This window comes from Gopherus flavomarginatus, chromosome 1 (genome assembly GCF_025201925.1).
Source record: "Gopherus flavomarginatus isolate rGopFla2 chromosome 1, rGopFla2.mat.asm, whole genome shotgun sequence".
Classification (NCBI taxonomy): domain Eukaryota; kingdom Metazoa; phylum Chordata; order Testudines; family Testudinidae; genus Gopherus; species Gopherus flavomarginatus.
The window spans coordinates 197222921-197248018 of NC_066617.1; the positions used below are offsets into that span (position 1 = coordinate 197222921).

Below are 25098 nucleotides of genomic sequence, written 5' to 3' on the forward strand. Positions count from 1 at the left end.
TTTCCCGTCAGAAAAGTCATTGAGATTAAGTCGTATAATGGTTGGCATCACTATGGAATTGCACAAAACACTGCACACCTGGCAGAGGGAGCTGGACTAGATAATGTCTTGAGGTCCCTTCCAGCCTTGCATTTCTCTGATAGAACCCTAGCTAGTATTGTGTATATTTACAAAGTAAATAGCTGAGTTTAAAACACAGGGAGTCATTTAAAACATGATTCAACTGCCCCATATATATCATTGTATAGCTATAACTGGACTTTTCTCCCCTCTCCCTTTTTCCCATTAGTAATTAAATGGGGAAAAAACTGCTAATGCACTGGTAATGTTGTAAAGATAGAACCAGATTCAACTTCCACTGACGTCTATGGAAAATTCCCGTTGCCTTCAGTGGCGGTTGGATCAGACCTTTACAACACTGAAGTATCAAAGAAATAGTTCTGCTATTAATGTTACTTTGGCTTGCCCTACATTATGTGTATATTAGGGCTGTCAAGCAATTAAAAATAATCATGATTAATCGCACTGTTAATAATAAAATGCCATTTTTATATAAATATTTTTGGATCTTTTCCACATTTTCAAATATATTGATTTCAATTACAACACAGAATACAAAGTGTACAGTGCTCACTTCATATTTATTTTTGATTACAAGTATTTGCACTGTAAAAATAAAAGAAATAGTATTTTCAATTCCCAATACAAGTACTATACTGCAATCTCTTTGTCATGAAAGTTGAACTTATAAATGTAGAGTTATGTACAAAAAACAACTACATTAAAAAACAAACCAGTGTAAAGCTTTACAGCCCACAAATCCAATCAGACCTACTTCTTATTCAGCCAACTGCTCAGACAACCAAGTTTGTTTACATTATCAGGAGATAATGCTGCCCGCTTCTTGTTTACAATGTCACCTGAAAGTGAGAACAGGCATTCACATGGCACTGTTGTAGCCCGCATCACAAGATATTTACGTGCCAGATGCACTAAAGATTCATATGTCCCTTCTTGCTTCAACCACCATTCCAGAGGACGTGCATCCATGCTGATGATAGGTTCTGCTCAATAATGATCCAAAGCAGTACAGACCAACGCATGTTCATTTTCATTATCTGAATCAGATGCCACCAGCAGAAGGTTGCCATGCAAATGCATGTTCTCACTTTCAGGTGACATTGTAAACAAAAAAGTGGGCAGCATTATCTCCTGAAAATGTAACCTGTCCCTCTCAGATTTTGGAATGCACTTCGATTCTTAAATCTCGGTTCATGTACTGTAGCTATCTTGCAATGCCATCTACAAAAAATGCCATGTGAATGTCTGTTCTCACTTTCAGGTGACATTATATATAAGAAGAGGGCAGTATTAGCTCCTGTAAATGTAAGCAAACTTGTTTCTCATAGACATAGTGATTGGCTGCACAAGAAGTAGGACTGAGTGGACTTGAAGGCTCTAAACTTTTACATTGTTTTGTTTTTAAGTGCAGTTATGTAACAAAAAAATCTACATTTGTAAGTTGCACTTTCACGATTAAAGAGATTGCACTAGGTGTTCTTGTATTAGGTGAATTCAAAATACTATTTATTTTATCATTTTTACAGTGCAAATATTTGTAATAAAAATAATATAAAGTGAGCACTGTACACTTTATATTCTGTGTTGTAACTGAAATCAGTATGTTTGAAAATGTAGAAAAGCACCTAATATTTAATACATTTCAATTTGTATTCTATTGTTTAACAGTGCAATTAAACTGCAATGAATTGCAATAATTTTTTTAAATCACAATTAATTTTTTGAGTTGAGTTAACTGCAATTAATCAACAGCCCTAGTGTATGTATATAATTTGCTACTAATGAGACATTTAATGTTTCCATTGTGGAAGCACATATACCTACATCTATGCACAATATGTGCCTTATGGATAATCTTACTGTAAGTCCCTTAACACTTGCATTTCCTGATTTGTATATTTAAACTTGCATCTTTAAATACAACATCATATGTTAATGCAGTGTCTATTATATTGTATGTGGCCACATAACTATAGCATCCCAGCAACTCCCAATTATTTAAAAATAGAAATAATAATAGCAATCTCTGTTCCTTCCCAGCATGTAGGAGAAATAGCTTGATTAGTTTATTAGTTGTGTCTGTGTTATGTTATTGGCTATGAGTATGAAGGAAACTGAGAAAGAAGTTGTTGAGGGGGAAAGGAAGTGCCACATTTACTTCAAAAAGAGTTTAGTTCCATGGTTGCTGCTGTTCTCTTTCAGAGGAATTAGTGTTAATATGTTTGGACAAATATATATATTTCAGTTACACTAATTGGGAAAGCAAATGACCCAGAAGTGCTTGACTATTGCAAATCTAAAACACCTTTTCTAAACACTGCTTTGAGCCTGATCCAAAACGCTAGATCCAAACCATCCATAAACCTTTAGGAACTTTTGGATCAGGATTCAAACTTGCCAGTAAAAGCCCATCTTCAGTAATGTAATCCAATGTAATGTAATTCATCTCATGTAATCGCCATGCCTGATTTTAACATTGAGAGGGAGGAAAATCAATTAAGAAAGAATTCAGCAATAGAGAAAGGAAGAGCAGTGGACATTAAGAGGAAGGATAGTGCTGATACCAGACAGATAGGCAATGCTGGGAGTAGAATGACTGCACCTACTTGGGTGAAGAGTGCAGGCAAAGCCAAGCAGGAACAGTTAAGAAGTCTGTACACCAATGCAAGGAGCCTGGGTAACAAAATGAAGGAACTAGAACTACTGGTGCAGGAAGTGAAACCAGATATTATAGAGATAACAGAAACATTGTGGAATAGTAGTCATGACTGGTACAGGTATTGAAGGCTATGTGCTGTTCAGGAAAGACTGAAATAAAGGTAAATAAAGGTAGCTGAATGGCATTGTATAATTAATGATGAGGTAGACTGTTGTCAAGGTATTTTTCCCCCAGTTTGAACGTTAGCATCCAAAAGTGGGGACCTGCATGGACACTTCTAAGCTTAATTCCTATCTTAGATCTGATAGCACTGTCACCAGCCAAAATACAGTGTTTGGCACACTTTCTGTTCCCCCAAAACCTTCCCTGGGGAACCCAAGACCCAAACCCCTTGGGTCTTAAAACCAGGAGAAATAAACCATCCCCCCTCCTTTCTTCCTCCCAGACTTTCCCCTCCCTGGGCTACCCTGAGAGACTACACTGATCCAAACTCCTTGGATCTTAAAACAGAGAGGAATTAACCTTCCCCCTCCTTCCTTTCCCCCCCACCAATCCCTGGTGAGTTCAGACCCCATCCCCTTGGGTCATAAACAAGGAAAAAAATCAATCAGGTTCTTAAAAAAGAAAGCTTTTAAGTAAAGAAAGTAAAAGTAAACATGATCTCTGTAAAATCAGGATGGAAAATGTTTAGCTATATATATATATATATATATATATATATATTCAGCTATATATTCAGCTCATATAGACTAGAGGGACTTCCCCCCCGAGCCTGAGATTCAAGTTACAGCAAACAGAGGTAAAAATCCTTCCAGCAAAATACACATTCACAAGTTAAGAAAACAAACATAAGACTAATCCACCTTTTCTAGCTAGTACTTACTATTTTGAACATGAGAGACTGTTTCAGAAAGATTGGAGAAACCTGGAGTGCACGTCTGGTCCCTCTTAGCCCCAAGAGTGAACAACGAACAAAACAAAAAGCACAAACAAAGACTTCCCTCCACCAAGATTTGAAAGTATCTTGTCCCCCCATTGGTCCTCTGGTCAGGTGTCAGCCAGGTTTACTGAGCTTCTTAACCCTTTACAGGTAAAAGAGACGTTAACTCTTAACTATCTGTTTATGACAACTGTAAAGAAATTAGAAGTGATAGAATGGATAAGACAGAGTCTGTGTGGGCCAAAAGTGTTAATACTGTTATACAAAGCACTGGTGAGACCTCTGAAATACTGTGTGCAATTCTGATTTCCCTTGTTTAAGAAAGATGAATAAAACTGGAATAAGTGCAGAGAAGGGCTTTTAGGATAGATCCGAGGAATGGAAAACCTACCTTATGAGAGGAGACAAAGAGCTTGGCTTGTTTAGCCTAACCAAATGAAGACTGAGGGGAGATATGATTGCTGTCTATAAACATATCAGAGTGATAAATAACTCTTCTCCCTCCATGGTATTTAAGTTAAGCACCAAAGTGAACACAAGAACAAATGGCTATAAACTGGCCATCAACAAGTTTAGGCTCTAAATTAGGCGAATGTTTCTAACCATCAGCGGAGTGAAGTCCTGGAACAGCCTTCCAAGGGGACAAAAATCCTAACTGGCTTCAAGTCTGAGCTTGGTAAGTTTGGTGGAGGAGATGGTATAATGAGACTGCGTACAGTGGCATGTGGCCCATCGCAACTGCCAGTAGCAAAAATCACCAACGTGTGGAGATGGGACATTAGATGGGAAGGGCTCTGAGTTACTACAGAGAATTCTTTCCCAGGTATCTGCCTGGTGCATCTTGCCCATATGCTCAGGGCCTAACTGATCACCATATTTGGGGTTGGGAAGGAATTTCCCCTCAGGTCAGATCGGCAGAGACCCTAGGTTATTTTTATTTCCCCTGTAGCATGGGTCATTTGCAGGTTTAAACTAGTGTAAATGGTGAATTCTCTGTAACTTGAAGTCTTTAAATCATGAGTTGAGGAATTCAGTAACTTACCTAGAGGTGAGGGGTCTTTTACAGGAGTAGGTAGGTGAGGTTCTGTGGCCTGCATTGTACAGGAGGTCAGACTACATGATCACAATGGTCCCTTCTGACCTTAAAGTCTATGAATATACTGTAGTTTGTTGACCCCTCTCCATATCGATTAGCCAGATGAGGTAAGAGTCAATTTTATCTGGAACCATATTTAAACATAGTTCCTTAACACTGGTAAAAGCCTGGAGAAGACAGGTAGCCAGAGAAATGTAGGAAGAAGGAACTCCTTTTCCCCATTTCCCTGCCCCCACCCCCCAGGCCCCAGATCAGAATATGCAGTATTTTTTAACCTGGCCAGTTTACAGCTGACCTTCATGATCAAAATTATAATTCCAATCTGCTTTATGTTGTTTAAGATCCCTCCAAATCATGTCCAGAATGACAATTTTGTCCTCCAGTCAGACTGGTCATGGTTGGTCCAAATTAACAGTTCATCCTGTTCTTAGCCATGCCTTTTTATTCTATTCAAGCAGTGTCAAGTGACTTCTATTAACTCTAGGTGATTTGGACATCTTAATGTGATACCTGACTTGACTCCATCACGGATGTATTTATTTAATCTCATGAATTCTGGCAGTCAGCAGAAACTCTGTGGACTCTACTTCTAGCAAGCCAAAAGCCCGTGCCAGCAGAATGCCTTCCTGATGCAAGAATAAAACTGTCGGGTTTTGTACGTAGTGAATGGTGCCTTCAAATTTGTCTTCAATGGACGGCCCCCTACTTTAGGTGATTAAGGATCCAGAATGTTTCCAGTATAATTTGCTGGACTATTCAGCTAAAGACTATTTCTGCTAGGCAACTAATCTTTCGCTAGTTCTGTGGTGGTAAAGAGTATTTTCACTGGATCTTGACCAGTACTGTTACATTATTGCACAAATACTATACACATTTTACTGTATTTGTTTCTAGTTAAGCTTTCCCCTAAATACCAATCTTCATTAGGTCTGTCTCTTAAACTGCCAGTAAGTAGTCTTGCTTGATGCAATCCCCTGAGCAGCACACACATGTAGAGATCAAATGCAATACCAATATCTATTATGGCTTATACAAGACTGAAATGCTAAACTTTTTTGAAGATTTTGGGCTAGGTCCTCAGCTGGTGTAAAACAGTGGTACATCATTGAATTAAACAGAGGCATGCTGATTTATACCAGCTGAAGAGCTGGCCCATTAAATTTCACCAAAGGAATGATGCTCATATTTTGCAGTGCAAGCATGTGTTCAGGTGTAACTATATCACAGTTTGAAATACAGTTTTAAACTCCCCCAGTAGGCAGCCTCTCATTGTGGTGTCTAAGCCTAGCAATGTAGTCATTTTATCACAGTTGGGTGCCTCATCAAGGGAGTCTATTCCATTTGAGCAACTAACTAGTGGCACTGCAGTCTTAATATTACTTAACATAATAAAAATCAGTTGTTTGAGCCCCATGGCAATCATCAAATGGGCTGGATGTCTCTGGGGCCTCCTCCACAGTGGATTACAAATAATACACTGGGAGTTCATGGCATATTCTGAGCAGATAATTGTTGCTCTTACCCATCTGCTTATAAGATTCTTTACACCAGTGGTCCCCAAACTTTTTACCTCATGCCTGCCCCCCTCCCTGTCTATGACCCCCTACACCCAGAAGGGAGCAGGGCTGTGGCTGCAGTCTGGACAGAGGTAAGGGGGATGAGGCCACAGCTGGAGGTGAGCGGGGCCAGGAGTGGGCCCTGGGCACAGGGTTGGCAACCAGGACCAGCAGTGGAGTGCGTGATGCTCTCTTCCCACCCTTGGTTAGGGCTGGCCCCAGCCCCAGCTGTGCCCCTGCCCAAATGTTAGGGGATGCACTCCACAGTTTGAGGACCCCTGCTTTACACTCAAGTGCTGGCCCGTCTTCTCTGGCTTCAAGAAAGCTACTTCAGTATAGAACTCCATAAAGGTAAAATAAATACAACTTCCTCAGCATCTACTTGTTCTGGAATTTTTTTAATGTGCTCTTGAAAGCAAGTGAAGAATTTGTAGCTCTGTTGGCTTCTTGCAGGCTAAGGGGTACACTTCCATTTGATGGGAGTTTGGCCTAGCCCTGTGCAAGGAGTACCAGGGTCCTTATTTAATAAGGGTGTAAAGAGAAGGTTGAAGTGGTTAAATATATATATTTTGGGAGGTAGTTATAGGCAAAAGCTCTGAGGAATCCTCCCCAATGTCACTGCTTGGAGCACTCTGTGTCCTCATTGGCGTAGTTACAGGAACAGTGCTACCTCGCTATCAGTGTCTGCCATAATTACCTCATTACCTTTTAGAACAGCTGCAGCATGTGAGTCACTTCTGCGAGGATTCAACCCCTGATAGCAGAGGGTCAAACTCAATCCTTAACGAGGCAAGTGCTCACTGCCAAATTCATTCTCTCTCGCTCAATTGCTTTTTTAAAGTGGAACATTTTATATATAGTGTACTGGTTAGATTCAGTCAGATCAAAAAGGACAATAGTCTCCTCCAGCTGAGCCATGGAAAAGAAAACGAGTGATTAATACAAGAGAACAATACCTATGAAGAATCTTCCTCCTGGGCTTCTACATTTGAATGTTTTAATTAAGAATTCCCATAGATTAAGAACAGTTTATTTCTTCTAAATAAATCCCAGCCCTACAACTGGAAATTAAGTAGATTTTCTTGTGTAGCCAACCAAAAGAGTTCCCCAGAGCTCTGCAAAGTAGCTGGGAAAGATTTACTGTACTATATAGTCATGTGTGTGTGTGTGCGCACGTGTGCAAAAGTGTAGAATGGAAAAGAAAAAAAAAACCAAACCCATGTTTCTGGCAAAATGTGGGCTGTCTCTTTCCAAAAACAATTGCACAGGATTAGAAAACAATATTTTATTATTTACTAAGTTTCCAGCTGCCAGTGCCAAAGGGCTTCACATACTAATTGCAATCCATTCTTATCTATCATTAGGATAGTTTCATTTTTCTGCCTAAAAGCATTTTAACTGCAACTTACCCACCCAATACATCCATTAAACAATAACATTGAGTAGTTGAGTAGTGCTGAAATTGCCTTGGTAAATGCAGACAATAGGATGGAGGCTGAAGAGACTTAATGGAATATACATCGACTGTAAGCTATTCCTCTTCTGTCCAACAGGGGGGCTTGGAACATTTTCCAGATCACCTGCTAGCTGGAGAGCTAAACTCAGCAGCAAGGGGTAGATGGATGTGTGTTTTGTCTGGTGGTGATTAGAGCACTCACTTGGGAGGCAGGAGACTTGGGAATCCAGCCTCCATACTCTAACTTTTTTTGTGCATTCAGACCTGAGTCTGTACAGTCTACCCTCTCTCAAAGACTCCTGGCTGTCTTAAAGGGAGGAAAAGATGGATTCATTACTCCACTCCTCCTTTCTCCAGTCTCTCTTCTGTGGAGGCGGAAACAGTCTTCTCCTCCACGAGTAACTGCAGTTTCTGCCTCTGCTCAGAGCTTTCTCCAGACAACAGCACCCACAAAGTGAAACTGAGAGGATCCTTGCTGGTTTCCCTGCAGCAGGCAGGGCTCAAAATAGCAGGTCTGAAACTGACCAGAATCTTGTAAATTGCTTTTAAAACGTGATATTTCTAAAATAAAAACATAATTCTGCAGAAGTGTATTTTTACCCTTTCTCATATCCCACAACACGAGCAATTCTCCAGGAAAAGCATAACACCCCCGTCTGTGTTGTTTCACCTAATCAAAAACTAGCCCTAGGCAACCCAGAAGCTGCAGGTGAAAACACTTTGAGCCATGCAAGAATGTCCCAGCACACCAGTAACATGGGATGGAAGCTACAGCTGTGTGCGAAAGCAGCTGCAGCCCTTCCCTTTCTCCTGCTGTGTTCTGAGAAGGTACATTGCATTGGGTATGTTTGGGGAAGGGACCAAGGGAGCATGCATTGGAAAATGGTAGGATTGGGACCTTCCCAGTTACAGATAGGTGCGAAAGTGATGCGGGCATGTTGAGGAGACTCACAGGGTGGTACAAGGTATAAGGATTAAATCAGTGTTTCTCAAACTGGGGCCGCTGCTTGTTCAGGGAAAGCCCCTGGTGGGCCAGGCCGGGTTGTTTACCTGCCCCGGTCGTGGGTCTGACTGATTGTGGCTCCCACTTAGGGCCGGTGCAAGGATATTTTGCGCCCTAGGCAAAACTTCCACCTTGCACTCTCTGCCCCCACCCCTCCCCCCAGAGCATTGCTTATTATAAACGTTCAAAAATGAATACTGTATAATGTGGCATTGTTCATTAGAATTAATACATATTCGGCTTGAAAATTTATTAATTTCATTATTTAGCCTACATATTTAATGAAAATAATTGAATAACCTGACAGGGTGTGGGGCTGGCTGGCTCTGGGCAGGGCAGGGGATGCGAAGCTGGTTGGAGATGGGGTGTGGGGTTGGCTGGAGACAGGGGGTGCGGGACTGGCTGCGTGCAGGGCAGGGAGTATGGGGCTGGCTGCAGGCAGGGCAGGGGCTGGATGGAGACAGGTGGTGTGGGGCTGGCTATGGACAGGGCAAGGAGTGCAGCAGGGGCTGGCTGCATGCAGGGCAGGGAGTGAGGGGCTGGCTGTGGGCAGGGCAGAAGGTGTGGGGCTGGCTGCAGGCGGGGCAGGGGGTGCAGCAGGGGCTGGCTGCTGGCAGGGCAGGGGGTGCGGGGCTGGCTGTGGGCAGGGGGTGAGGGGCTGGCTGGATACAGGGGTGTGGGGCTGGCTAGAGACAGGGCAGGGGGTGTGAGGCTGGCTGTGGGCAGGGCAAGGGGTGTGGGGCTGACTGGAGGCAGGGCAAGGGATGATGGGTTGGCTGCAGTCAGGACAGGGGGTTCAGCTGCCATGGATGGAGCTGGAGCACAAAGAGCAGCTGCAGAAGGAAGAGCTGTTGGACAGAAGCTTCTGTGAGGAACCGGCTCTGTCCCATGGAGAGGTACCGCTGCGGGATCTGCATTTTAAATAGCAGTGGGGATGCCCCTGCAGCCCCTTGCCCTCTCAGCCTCCTGGGCACTGGCTTTCTGCGGCTCACACCCTAGGGGCTCAGCCCTGCTCCTCTTGCCGCCAGTCCCTCATTAGGCCTGGATGCACGGAAAGCATGCAGCATATCTTTGTACTGTGTTAATGACTCCTGAACTGGTGGGGGCTACGCCTAATTGCTGCCACTATCTCTTTCTTTGCAGGTGAAAACACTTTGAGCCATGCAAGAATGTCCCAGCACACCAGTAACATGGGATGGGAGCTACAGCTAATTCCAATTAACTTGGAATGGCCCAGAGGGGTCAGAGTAGAGAAGAAGGGAGGAGAGACCTTTAGGTTTCAGTTCTGTGCAAAACCAGTTAACTTTTCTTTTCAGCTGCCTATAAACAAACCTAGTAGAGAAAAGAGTTTCTTCCCCACATCCCCTCCACCAAAAAATCGGTGATTTTAATGGATCCAGAAGCAAAATAATTCTGTAATCAAAAAGACAAGTTTCCTGCTTTCCCTTCCACAAAGATCTATTTCCAACCCAGGTAACTTATTATTTATTATCTGTAGTAACTATGTTCTCACATTTGAATGATACACTGTAGTGGTGTCGGAGTTCTTTGGAAATCCCTCAGCAATTTTGCGGTGTTGGGAGTGAATGCTAGACCCTCGGTTAATTACTTTTACCTTACTTCACGTGCCTATCTTTTGGTCATTAATTTTTGAAGTTAAATTAGATTTTCAAAACCCAGCTTTAAAATGATGTTCATGCCAACAATTGCAATTTAATTGTCTAAACGGGGAAATCGATGCCTTGAAATTATGGGATCTAATTTTAAAATTGTATTAAAAATGTGGCATTATAAAGGGGAAATATTTTAAAAGGTTTATCCAGCATCCCCATTACTGTTACCCAGGATTCTGCTTCAAGCAGTAACACAGGAGGGAGGGGGCAATGGACAGATTAGTGTTCAGTGGTACTTCAAACAAAAAGACATTTACTCTTAAATTATCTCGTTGATGCCTAATTGACGATCTAACAGCATGCATCAAGTACATCAAAACTTCGCTGAATAAGCTTGTTAGCATTTCTAAGGGGGACACTGACCATTCCAAACAGTGACAAGTGGTGCCTGCGGGCGGTCGTGCAGGCATGACTGCGGCAGCTCAGGCCACGTCCAGACTAGGTATTAAAATCGATTTTAGATACGCAACTTCAGCTACGGGAATAACGTAGCTGAAGTCGAATTTCTAAAATCGAGGCACTCACCTGTCTGGACGGCGCGGCATCGATGTTCGCGGCTCTCCGTGTCGATTCCGGAACTCCGTTCGGGTTGATGGAGTTCCGGAATCGATGTAAGCGCGCTCGGGGATCGATACATCGCGTCCAGACTAGACGCGATATATCGATCCCCGAGCAATCGATTTTAACCCGCCGATGCCGCGGGTTAGTCTGGACGTGCGCTCAGACTCCCTCTCTGTCCCAGCGGCAACGGCTGCTCAACCGTTTAAAAAAAAATGTGAGGGCGCTTTTTGGTGCCCTCAAATCTCGGTGCCCTAGGCAACCGCCTAGTCTGCCTAAATGGTTGCACCGGCCCTGCTCCCATTGGCCGCAGTTCACTGCTCCAGGCCAGTGGGAGCTGCTGGAAGCGGCAGCCAATACATCCCTTGGCCTGCACTGCTTCCAGCAGCTCTCATTGGCCTGGAGCAGTGAACCGCAGCCAGTGGGAGCAGGGCCGGCTTTAGGAAGTGCGGGGTCCAATTTGAACATTTTCGGCAGGGCCCCGGCAGGGATGACTAAAAAAAGCCTTTCATTTATTAGTAACCGGTTCCCTATAAAAAGTTCTGATTTAAGGGATGTGCCACAGTATATTTTCCTCCCAGATGGGGATTTAAGAACCAAAAAGCCTGACAAGTCCAGGAAAATACGGCTGTATGTTAACCCTACCTAAAGTTCTTTTTAAAAAAGATGGGCCTGAACTAGAAATGAGCTCCGTTTCACATGTGTGGGTCCCCGCCACTCCCTGGGGGTGTGCTAGGGTGACCAGATGTCCCAATTTTATAGCACAGTCCTGATTTTTGGGTCTTTTTCTTATATAGGATCCTATTACCCCCCCACCCCCTGTCCTGATTTGTCACACTTGCTGTCTGGTCACCCTAGGGTGTGCACGTGTCGGTCTCAGCTGCTTCCTGCCCCCTTCATTGAAGCAGGTGTGCAGGGTTACTGCCCTGGGAACTGCAGGGCACCAGTGGACATTGGGCAGGCTGGAGGCAGGGCAGGGGCTGACTGGAGGTAGGGTCTGGCTGCAGACAGGGCAAGGGGTGCGGGGCAGGCTGGAGACATGGGTGTGTGGGTTGGGCTGGCTGGCTTCAGGCAGGGCCATGGGGGTGTGGCAGGGGTTGGCAGGGCTGGAGACAGAGGAGTGTGGGACTGGCTGGCTTCAGGCAGGGGGGTGCTGCAGGGGTTGACTGGAGACAGAGCAGGGGGTGCGGGGCTGGTGCCGGCAGGACGGGGGGTGCAGAGCTGATGTGAGAAGGGCAGGGAGTGCAGCAGGGGCTGGCTGCTGGCAGGGTGGGGCAGCAAGGGCTGGCTACGGGCAGCGGGCTGTGGGTACAGGCGGTATAGCCCACCCCATATGGTGAGTGCCCCCTCCTCCTCCCCTCTCCCCCCAACAGGGTAGCAGCAGCCCGGGGGCTATTTAAAGGGCCTGGGGATCCCCTAATTCTTCCGCCCGTCCCTTTAAATAGCCACCGGAGCCCTGAAGTAGTGGTGGTGGGGCTCCAGTGGCTATTTAAAGGGCCAGGGCAGTAGAAGCAGCGATAGCCCTGGACTAAATAGCCCCAGAGCCCCACTGCCACTACCCCAGGACTCCAGCAGTGGTGCTCTGGTGGCAATTTAAAGGGCCTGCTGGGAGCCCCAGGCCCTTTAAATTGCCCCCCTGGGGAAGCTGGGCCACCCCAGTAGAGTGCACCGGCTTTTGCCAGTATGTCGTACTGGGGCTTGGGCACGGGGCCCTCTTAGGGGTGGGGCCTGATTCAGGGGAATTGGTTGAATTGACCTAAAGCCAGCCCTGAGTGGGAGCTGCGATCGGCCGGACCTGAGGATGGGGCTGTCATAAACAGATAGCTAAGGGTTAATGTCTCTTTCACCTGAAGCACCTGACCAGAGGACCAATCAGAAAACCGGATTTTTTCAACTCTGGGTGGAGGGAAGTTTGTGTCTGAGTCTTTTGTCTGTCTGCCTGCTTTCTCTGAGCTTTGGAGAAGTAGTTTCTACTTTCTAGTCTTCTGTTTCTAAGTGTAAGGACAAAGGGATCAGATAGTAAGTTATATGGTTTCTTTTCTTTGGTATTTGCATGAATATAAGTGCTGGAGTGCTTTGATTTGTATTCTTTTTGAATAAGGCTGTTTATTCAATATTCTTTTAAGCAATTAACCCTGTATTTTGTCACCTTAATACAGAGAGACCATTTGTATGTATTCTTCTTTCTTTTTATATAAAGCTTTCTTTTAAGACCTGTTGAAGTTTTTCTTTACTTCAGGGAAATTGAGTCTGTACTCACCAGGGAATTGGTGGGAGGAAGAAATTAGGGGGAGATCTGTGTGTGTTGGATTTGTTAGCCTGATTTTGCATTCCCTCTGGGTGAAGAGGAAAGTACCTTTTGTTTCCAGGATTGGGAACAGAGAGGGGGAGTCACTCTGTGTAGTTTCACAGAGCTTGTGTCTGTGTATCTCTCCAGGAGCACCTGGAGGGGGGAAGGGAAAAAGGATTATTTCCCTTTGTTGTGAGACTCAAGGGATTTGGGTCTTGGGGTCCCCAGGGAAGGTTTTTCAGGGGGACCAGAGTGCCCCAAAACACTCTAATTTTTTGGGTGGTGGCAGCAAGTACCAGGTCCAAGCTGGTAACTAAGCTTGGAGGTTTTCATGCTAACCCCCATATTTTGGACGCTAAGGTCCAAATCTGGGACTAAGGTTATGATAGGGGCAGGTAAACAAACCGGCCTGGCCCCCCAGGGGCTTTCCCTACACAAGTGGCAGCCCCAGTTTGAGAAACACTGGATTAAATAAAGACAACTCCCCTCTCTGAAGTCAGTGGACGCTACTGGGGTGGGGTGGGGGGGAGGCAGGGAGCACCTTTGGAAATCAAGCCACATATTGAAGTGCTTGAATGTCGATTTAGAAGCTGAACTGTAAGCACCTATTTTAAAAGTCCTTGGCCTATGAGTCATTTACCTGGCCTAGGATGAGCACTGCTCGGTAACCTGGGTATAATAAGAACCTCCCTCTTTGTCACCTGATATTTGTAGGTTATTCTATAGCAGTGTGTCTCAACCAGGGGTACATGTGCCTCTAGGGGTACGCAGAGATCTTCCAGGAGGCACATCAACTCTTCTAGATATTTGCCTGGTTTTACAAGAGGCTACATAAAAAGCACTAGGGAAGTCAGTACAAACTAAAATTTCATACAGACAATGGCTTGTTTATGCTGCTCTATGTGCTATACACTGAAATGGAAATACAATATTTATATTCCAATAGATTTATTTTATAATAACATGATAAAAATGAGACCATCAGCAATTTGTCAGTAACAGCGTGCTGTGTATTTTGTATTTTTATGTCAGAGTTTGTAAGCAGTCATTTTTAGTGAGGAGAAACTTGTGGTATTGAAGACATATCAGACTCAGGCAAGGGGTACAGCAGTCTGGAAAAGTTGAGAGCTGCTGTTCTATAGCACCCTCCAGCACTGTATGGAAGTGCTGCACATTGCTATTTGTATGTGTAGAGAGTTTAACAAACTCAAATACTGAGCTGTGTAAGCCACATACTTTAACCTTTTCACTCCAGGGGCAGTGGTGGATGCCTGAAGGGAATAGCACTGGCTTTACCTCCTCTAACTTAATAGCCAGAAAGGGACTACTGCCACCAAGTTTGCTCAAAGTCTGGAACTGGAACTCTGGTTCATGCCACTGCTACACATAAGGCAACTCTGCTGTGTTTGAACTGTTCAACTTACTGTCTGGTTGGACAGATGCCTCCCAAGTAAGGGATCCTGCATTCAAAGCTGACACTTTTAGGTGCTTTCCTTTGTCCTCTGCTGGTCTCATCATCTTTTGCTCTTTTTATGTGTACTTGTCCCAATTCATTGATTAGCTGGGGTTAGTCATTTTAATATTGTCTTTACACATTAATGAGCTCGTGGGGGTGGTAAGGGACAGTCAGAATGGTGCTATTATTAGTAAGAGCTGGATAAGAGCTTTAAACTCTGTAAATGCTAGGGTCCTGTTGTAGTGCCGATAGCAATAGGGTTTGCATTAAGACTCAGTAACTTTCATGTGTGGGACAATTCTTTTATTTATAAAAACTTTTAATTAAAAGTGGTATGTCTTGTTTAACTTAAACCAAGGTAGTAATATGGTGATGTTTCTACATGATCCCCCAATGTTGCTCCTGTGCGCATCTGCATTAGGAGAGTGTCTCATTATATGAATACCTCCCACTGTGCAGTGTGCCATATGAGCTGTAGTTGCTTTGAATAACAATTCCCATTTTCTGTAATTGGGATTGTACTTAATTATGGTTTTATGACTAGGATTGTCTCTAACTACAGATGCACATATACTATTTGTGGATTACTCTGCTCTTAAAGGTAATTTTGATAGTGCTCTTTTAATAAGCCTGCCATGCATTGAATTAGATCCTGTTTACATTGTATGTACACACACAGGAAAGCTTTTTGTATGCCTGTAGATGGCATGGAAACATGTGATGCGTGCAAGGGAACAGACCCAGTCCTGGTGTTTGTGGAACTCAGTACAAAGTAATGGGAGCAAGGTCCCATCCAGCTGCCTGTGTGTCTGCTCTAACTACATCTCCAGTGTGTGTCTAGCATCCCTTGGCATTGCCTGTGACTTTTTCCCACTGTGGACCTGTGGCTTTTCTGACCTCTCCTAGATGGGCCAGGAGCCAGTAATGAAACTATAGCAGCTGGGAGGACAGTTAAGTGAATTCAGCTTCTTCCATGACTCATTATCACTGCTGTTAGAAAATAATACCAGGCCTCTGATGAGCCAGCTGACGGTTCTGAGCCAGAATGGTGGGTTCCTACAGGCCTTAAAGCCACTTCTGGAAGGGGTTAAAGGGAACTGATGTTTCCTGACTCAGGGTATGGCTACACTTGCAGCTGTACAGTGCTGTGAATTAAACCCGCCTTCATACAGCTGAGTAGGGAAAGCACTCCAGTATGCCCACACTGACAGCTGCCAGCGCACTGGGAGTGGTGCATTATGGGCAGCTATCCCAGCGTTCAAGTGGCTGCAACATGTTTTTCAAAAGGGGGGTGGGGTGGAGTGTGGGGGGGAAAAAGTGGGTTTTTGGAGTGCTGAGAGTGTGTCAGCACGCTGCCTTGTAAGTTCAGATGTCCCTGTCCCCCCTGCTTCTCACTCACTCAAAGCAAACAGCAAATGTTTGCTTTGTCTCTCTGAAAGGAAGCTTTGAAAAGGCACTTCCGCATTCCTGCCCGATCACGAGAAAAGTGGCCACTTGATAAGGGGATTATCACAGCGCAGAAAGTTAACACCTCATTCACACTGACACCCGGGACTTGTAGCCAAGGTGCAGCAAATGTTATTCCTCTTGGGGAGGTGGAATACCAGCAGCGCTGTAGCCGCGGAGATACAGCACTGTACTTGCCTTGCCAGTGTGGACAGGGAGTGAAGTACAGCACCCTGGGAGGTTTTACTGCGCTGTAACTCACAAGTGTAGCCAAGGCCTTAGGTGATCATTGTCTTAGTCCTACGCAGTAACAGTATTTTGCATAGGATTTGCAGTGTTCCCAAAGGCTTTGCAGTCTCATTGGAAGTGGTTTAAAGCTGATATTTTCAAAGGGGCCTATGAAAGTTGGGTGCCAGCTCTTATAGGGTGGCCACTGCGCACCTAAACCCATGTTCAAAACTCCACAGCCCTCAGAAAACTTTATGCTTGCAGAGTTTTGAAGTCATTGACATCCCTCCTTCAGTGCATCGCATGCACAGCTTTGGAGTTAAGCGGGGCTAGCCTGAAAATCTGGACTAAAAAATACTGCAGAGACCCTTTCTGTTGGATGTAATGGATAGAAGGGGGCACTTGCAAACTGACACACTTCATGTTCGCCCTCCTACCTAAGTTACTTTATTCATAACACATGTATACATACCACAGGCTGCAACCAGGTATAAATCAGGTCATGAAGCTAGGAGGGCAGTAGGAAGAGTGTTATGCCTAGTAAACACCCCCATGTGGCAGAGTAAATTGTTACAAGGAAAAAAGAAAGATAAAAGCAAACAACCCCAAGCCCTTTGAGAAGCTGGACTTAACTGGAAGCAAGCTTTGGAAACTTTTTCCTACATTAGGCTAAGGTATGGTCCAGCTGGTTTCAAGTACTGACAGAGTGGGGAGGGGAGCAGAGCCCTGGTCTACACTACAAACATATATTGGTATGACTATGTTACTCAGGGGTGTGGAAAATCCATGTACCTGGGCGATGCAGTTATACTGACAGCACTCCCCATGTAGGAGTTGTCAAGGTAGCTGCTAGATAGCATATGAGAATAAGATGCCAGACTTTTCCAAGCTACTGAGAACTTCAGTCTCTTAGCCTGCAATGGAGAAGTATCAGTAGATTCTCAGGGCTTTGCAACAGTGGTTATAGTCAGGTGGTTAAGGCAATTATCCCACATTAAACCTTAAATAGTTTTTCATGCCTTTCTAGCTTCCCTAAAAGCAGGAAAGAGAGAATTGCTGATGGCAGCAAGTGATTGAGGACGCACCTCTGCTGCGTAGAACCGTTCACAATCTGTTTGAGATATCTTGTACTACTACTCCACTACTATTACTACTCATATTGTACATCAGGGCAGCAAGGGGTTGATTCACAGGTCTGGGAATGCTGCAACATCTGACTCCTAGACACCCTGCCAACTAGTGGAATTCACAACCCTGAGTTAGGTGCCCAAACTCTCTCTACAATACATTGAGAGAGGGAGGTGCCTAAGCATATGTCTACAGTACAAAATTAATGTGAACTTATTTTATTCAAATTTTTGGAAGCGATTTTATACATTCGGTGTTGTCTCTCCACGAAAGCGCATGAATTTGACAGAGTGCATCCACAGTACCGAGGCTAGCATTGAATGTCAGAGCAGTGCACTCTGGTAACTATCCCACAGTTCCCGCAGTCTCTGCCGCCCACTGGAATTGTGGGTTAAGGGTGGGACCACAAGAGACACCTAAGTGAGCTACCAGTGAAATGCAGCGGGGCTTAGGATCCAGATCCACAAAGGAACATAGGTGCCTAAATCTGTGGTTTAGGCATTCAAGTCCCAGTGTTAGGCATGATTGTGAACCACAACACCCGTTTAACTACTGCCTAAAGTACCTACATTTTCATTGCAAAAAGTGCCTATGGCATATGCGTTTCTGCCTCACTCTGGGTTTCTGGATGCCTGTCTTCAGCCTACACCCTGATGTGATCCTCAAAGCAGGGGAAAACAGACATTCCCCTGCCTGAGCTCAGAGTATATCTGCTGGCTCTGGCCCCATTCAAAACCTGGCTGGAGGAGAAAGTGCTCCTCTTGCAACTCTCATGGCAGGTGTCTGTACACTCACCTGATTGACCAGAGGCTCCCCTAATTCTTCTCTGCCTGATGTGGAGAAAGGATTTGAACTTGGGTCTCATGTTGCAAAAGGGTGCTCTAACCACTGGGGTATAGGATCCCTCAGTCTCTCATGTGGAAGCTGTTCCACTAAGTATTTATCCACAATGGAACAGCTTTCCCAGGAGAGACTGAAGGACCCCACATCAGTGGCAAGAGCACTCTCCTTAGGCTTTGATAGAGGCAGAGGGACTCTTGTTTAGGCGGAGAGGGGGATTGAACCTGGGTCTCCCGTGTGCCAGGGTGTACTGTAACCACTGGCCTAAAACTTAATGTGGGCAGCACCAGCACCTCTTTCTTCTTCTGCACAGATTCTGAATGGGCCCTGATCCAGTAGTTGGCCTCTGAGCACACCTACCAGATCATCCACCTACATCACCCGCAGTGTCTGAACACCAATCTTACCCTGCTTCATGGATCACAAAAGGAGAGAGAGGTACAACAGCTGTGTATTACCTTGTCATTATCATGTGATTCATTCTCTTCAGGCAAGCCCAGCCAAGGCAATTTTGTCTTAGCCTTTGCAAACCACATATTAGTATTGTGGGAAAAGAAGAGCTGCATAGCAGGAATGCTTTGTTGCAGAGTTCAGGACTGATAACCGATTGCATACAGCCCAACATTACACTGATTTAAATGGGACACCACTAGAGTGCAACTGGCACAGCATGATCAGTGGAGGAGCAGTAGTAATGAGAACAACCTTCCAGAGAATCATGCCTGTGTCGTGGGTGTTACTTTGTGTACATAAATCTGCACACATTTATACAAGCTATTGGTGGTGGGTAGGTGTTGTAATTACACAATCACGCTGCAATGGAACTCCTCCGGGAACATATTTATTTACATTAAAACACTATCATACAAAGTTGAAAAATGACATGTTAGAGGGGAAGGGGTGCTAAGGGCCACGTCCCCTCTCCATACTGCCATTTTATTCCCCTATATTCAAACTGGATGATCTGGTCCATATCCGCTTGCAGGAAAACACCCCTGTCCTCCGGCTCTATGAATGTTTGATTTTTACTGTTTAAGTTGCTTTGAACACACCTATTTCTTCCTCCAAAGAAAACTCTTGTCCAAAGGTTTTTTTTCTTAATTTATTTATGTAACACAGTGTAGAAAGCTATCAATTCATAAGCAATGATTCTGTACAATCATCCTGCAGAGACATTTGTAGGATCCCCATTAATTTTCAACCAGCAGGCACTTTTTCCCTATGAAAGTGCTCACAATTAATAGGGATTCTTTTTCATTTTTAATTTTTATTAAAAGATCAAAAAGGTACATGGAAAAGAAAAGAAGTTTACCTTCCAATGCCTAAGGTGTGCACATAAAACAGGCACAAAGAAACAAATGTGTATTCCCATGATTTCTACATCACTAATACAGCAGAAGCAACCATCTGTACAATAAAATGCAACTGCAGAAGAAAATAACTCATCCGGAATACTTTAAAAAAAGTAGTTTTACTTTAAAATGCCTAGTGATCAGAAAAAAAAAAACCTCAGTAAAGAGAAGCAGCTAAGACACAGGAAGCATCCCCCATCAATTCTTTAAAGCATATTTCAAGTAGGACTTATTTTTTGCCACAAATCACAAGAATAATATACAGTTGGCTAAGGGGCCACATGATAAATAACTGGGAAAGATAATCTATCCATGCACTAGTTAAATACAGCTAAACTCTTTATAGTACACAAAAAACATTCATTAATAATGTAGTGTAAAGACTGAAATGTAAAGAGAGAAAATACATTACTGATTTTTATTATTTCAAGTTCAGGCATCTACTTGTGTTACAGCACAGCTGTCAAAAGGCGATAATGAGTAAATAATAAAACAGAGTGTTTTTGTTTCTTTCCACGTTATTCTATAACCGAACACCGATGGGCAGTGAAGCAATCATTTTGCTGTCCAACTCATGAGGCTGTTGTGGTGTTCTAGTTCTGCATCTGTTCAAAGAACTTGTAGGTTGGATTTTCATAGCCATTTTGTTGCATCTTGGAAAGGTGGCGTTCCTCTGGTGTCACTGCAGCATCCACCTAGAGTGGGGGAGAAAACGGGCCGTGGTTAGGTTTCCTCTGGTCCATACAATGGCTCAAGTTTACTTATTCCTCCCACTCCTCTTTTATATTCTGAGCTCTCATCAGTGCATTTAAACACATATTTGAAAGCTCCAACCCCATAGGAAAGAAAAGCAAGCAAAGGGCTCACTCCTCAACCCTCCCCTCACAGGAAAAGCCTCAGTAGGGAGGTAGGTATTGGAGCTTGCCCAGGTCAACAGACTCTGGCCCTGATGGACCAAATTCTAGATGGGATGGTTCTCCAGTGAACAGGGCACCACAAACCTATGGTCTGTTAGCTCTCACCTCACCTAAACTCAACAACCAGCTTAAAGAAAGAGGGAGACTCTCCTCTCAAAGATATCCAGGACTCAAACCATGAAGGGCTTCATGGATCAACACCTGGAGTAGCACCTGGGAATTGTTAACTAGAAGCCATCACAGAACTTCTCTAAAGAGTAATTTGCAGGTAGGTAAGCTCAGCCCTGCTCCTACTGCCCAGGCCTGAAGGAACCTCCCTCTTGATCTAGACAGCAATGGCTTGTCTCTCTGCCGCTGTAAACTGCAGGATAAGAACTAGCCACCAGAAGTGGTTACGTTTGCTTGAGGATCTGGCAACCAGCTCAGCGAGACACCAGCTTCTTTCTGCAGTGTGCTTACCACTACTGCTTGTCCCTGCTCTAAAGAATTTGCAACCTGACAGACAAAAATGGGGTAAAGGGAGACAGTTTGCATCCTGTTTCCCTACCTCTACTGGCTGTCTTCCAGGTTGCAAATGCTTAGGTCTCTCTTCCCGTGCTTGCAGAGAGAGCCTGGCGCAGAGGGTATGTAACTAGAATCTCAATAATACAAGCCACCTTGGCAGAACAGTAGGAGGTGGCTTGTGCTGGCCCCTATTAGACACTGTCTAAAGTTGCCAATTGCGACCTTTCAAATTCACTAATAAAAATCTAAGGATACTGATGAGGGCCCACAATCAATAATCCCATAACATTTAATGGGAAATACATCCTCTTATTCCAGGGTTGAATTTGGTCCCCAATATCAGCGCTTTGTTTCTGACCCAATTAAATATTTTCTATTTAACTAAAACTGACTATTGATTTCTTAGCCCATAGGAACAATGACAGCTCAGTGGTTGAAACGTCATTTCTGAGTACCTGCTGCTCCATATATTAGTTTCCTTCACTGAACATTATAGTAATGTAAATCTATATTGGTGAGACCAATCTCTAAATGTTAAAACACCTAATTATCTCCACTGCGTGAACTGCATAACTGTTGTACATTCAAAACCTACCATCTCCTGGCCAGCTTCCTAATTACCTATTAAAACAGAGCTATTCTATTTGCTATCCTTTACCGCTAGTGTTTGCTATCTCCCTTAAAAAAAATAAATCAATTCTATCTTGTCAGAAGACTTAAAAGCAGGAAGGGCACAGAGGGTTCTAAACTACTCTAAAATATTAGCTATGAAAATTTTAATGTGAATTTCTGTAAGTAATGACCTTTAGCAAAAATAACCTTTTATTTTTAGCATAAAATAACCTTTTGGATAATGGAAAATGTATTCTCTCAAGAAATCTTACATAGCAGACTAGTTTAGTCAAACCTTTTGATGAATAAGTAAAGGAGAAGTACTTACAGAATTGTAGGACTGGAAGAGACCTTGAGAGGTCATCAGGTCCAGTCCCTTGCACTCATGGCAGGACTAAGTATTATACCATCCCTGACAGGTGTTTGTCTAACCTGCTCTTAAAAATCTCCAATGATGAAGATTCAACAACCTCCCCAGGCAATTTATTCCAGTGCTTAACCACTCTGACAGGAAGTTTTTCCTAACGTTCAACCTAAACTGCCCTTGCTGCAATTTAAGCCCGTTGCTTCTTATCCTATCCTCAGAGGTTAAAGAGAACAATTTTTCTCCCTCCTCCATGCAACAATCTTTTATGTACTTAAAAATTATACCCCCTCCCCGTCAGTCTTCTCTTCTCCAGACTAAATAAACCTGATGCCTGATTTTCTTGAAATATGATCTACAATGCTGGAAATATTTTAGCGTGGGAAGGACAAGACCGTCCCCCTTTAAAAGTTATGTTACTTGAAGCTCCAGAGGAAAATAACGGATATATTGTTCCACACTCAAGGCAAGTGCAAGCTAATCTACTTATTTCCGTGGCCACGTCTGCTTGGGTTGTGAGTTAGATTACATCTCGCATCACACAGTATCTTCTCATAAGAACCATTTTCTACCTCATGTTACTCACTGACTAAAAAAGAAGACTGTCACATGTAAAAATACATCAGGCGACTTGCTGCATCACAATCAGTCCTATTTTAGCATCCATTCTAAAATCTTCTCTCCCTACTTTTGTTCCAATTTCAACTGACTGTAATTCGCCTTTACAGAAATCTCTGTATGTGTCAGAATAATCCTTTCCCTTCTCTATCAAGCAAGATCACCAACTTTAAGGGTCTGATTCTGCTGCTACAGGCAGGTCGTTCCATAACTGGCTACAGCAGGGTTTCTTGCCCTCTCCCTTGGCCATTATTGGAAACAGGATATTAGATGGAATGGATCACTGCTCTGATATGACTTGGCACTTCCTATGGTCCCTATTCTGGAATGTAACTGGACCTTTCTCTTGTTAAAATATTGTCATTAAAGGGTGCTAGGCATTTTAAAGCTGAGCCTGCAATGAGCAATTTTGTTAGATGTAAAACTGTACACAAGCTGTCTTGGAACAAAACTGAAAAGTGTCTCTCTTCAGTTAAGCTGACAAAGCACGTGGCTTTGTACAAACCAGCTGCTGGCTAGAGAGGAGGCTCGCTCTTTGGGCTGTTCTTTTACATCTCCCTAGCTTTTGAGACTAGGAACAAACCTTTCATTTTCAAAAGAAAAAAACCCATTTTTATAGTGCCAGAATATTACTGTTTCTTTCAGCTGGTTCAAGCAGTGGATGAGTGCTTGGCTTAGCTGTCAACAATCATTGCAATTTATCAAGGGCAGGGAAGCCCTTGGGAACTTCACATCCTGTCTCCTCTGAGCTCAAAGCCCCAAGAGACTTCTGGTACAATGACTTGCCCAGCAGCTGGCGTACAATCCTGCTCTTGCATTTTAATGACACTCTCCGGGCCTGCCAGTGTTCTTTCCTACCTCTTCTAGAGAGTCCTCATTACTATTTCCCACAGGGATAGCAGCCCTGGCATTGGTGGGGCTTGGTGAGAGATAGCGACAGTGCTGCAGGCTCTGCCCACAAAATATTCTCAGTAATTATCTCCAGGCTAGTTGGCTGGCTCCTGCTGTTTAAATACCCTCTCTTCACAGGTTACCACTTGCCCTATCCATGGCTATATTGTATCTAAAACAATGCAGCGATTTAACACCTGGCCAGGACTGTGTTCCACCATCAGGCTTCTGTACAACATTTTTAATTATAATGATGAAATATTCATATTTTAGTAGTGCCCACTAGAGCCACTCAGGCTAAGTGTAAGATCTTCGGGGCAGAGGCCATCTTTTTGTTCTGTGCTTATACAGCACTTAGCGGCGGTCCTAGGCCATGACTGGAGCCCTACACAGTAATATAACACAAGTAATTAATAGTAAGTGTTGTGGCGGGTGTTCTACAAACACCTAAGAGGACATTGTCTCTGCCCAGAAGAGCTTACAAATTTAACAGTATTAAACTATGTGAAAGTTATGACAATGTGATGATTAAAACATCATTGGGTGCCAACTGTGGTTTGCTAACATGGTCCAGTGGCTGGGACGTTACGGAAAAAGGAAAGCAAATATGGGAAATAAAAACTATAAGCATCCCAATAAGGTCGTCCGGCTTGTACTGGAAAGGACTGAGAAGAGAATGCAAGCGCATATGAAAAAGCACCCAGCTTTTTTCTTGAATGAACTACTGTAATGTCAAAGAAGGTTCAAGTTTTACACACACACAAGAGCCAAAATCATCTATGATACAGGGATGATTGTGGCTAGTCCAAATCATGCCATGCAAGCCACAGGAGTGTTCACAACCAAAACCACTGTAATAGGAAACTCCCAAATGACAAGAGATTAAAGGTCAGATGGAGGAAGTGTCGGGGTGAGAGACTAGGCATCTCCACGTTACGGCACAGACCCCATGTCCGACAGGACAAATGTGCTAAATGGTGAGGCGTCCGGTGGCACCTTAAAGACTAACAGATTTATTTGGGCATAAGCTTTCATGGGCTTATGCCCAAATAAATCTGTTAGTCTTTAAGGTGCCACCAGACTCCTTGTTGTTTTTGTGGATACAGACGAACATGGCTACCCCGATACTTGGTGCTAAATACTTGCCAGTAGACTGGCCATGGGCAAAGAGAATCTGGGCTACAGGACAGTTCCATGGCTGTGCTGTACTCTTCTTATTGAAGCTTTAACAACACTGTACTGAACTCCATATGTTGTTTTAGCTTTGAGCTTCTCATGTGATTCCTTTGTTCAGAATCAGAGGGAAGGAGAAGCACACAGTACAATCTGCACAAGATGTGAGACAGAATGAGATTACTCTCCATTCTTCTTTTTATTTATTTAATCAGATAAGACTAAAGAATGGACAAGAAACTGAAGAGATAAGCAGG

At 43.9% G+C, this 25098-nt stretch overlaps 1 protein-coding gene across 5 annotated transcripts in view; it reads right to left on the reverse strand.

The window, feature by feature from the left end:
- Positions 1 to 19496: 19496 nt before the first annotated feature.
- APP (amyloid beta precursor protein) overlaps positions 19497 to 25098 on the reverse strand; it is a 353581-nt gene continuing 347979 nt past the window's right edge. For all 5 annotated transcript variants that reach the window (XM_050958058.1, XM_050958047.1, XM_050958026.1 and 2 more), the window contains one exon: positions 19497 to 20457. In XM_050958058.1, coding sequence (XP_050814015.1) covers positions 20356 to 20457 — 102 coding nt within the window. In that variant the 3' untranslated portion in view covers positions 19497 to 20355. The remainder of the gene's footprint in view (positions 20458 to 25098) is intronic.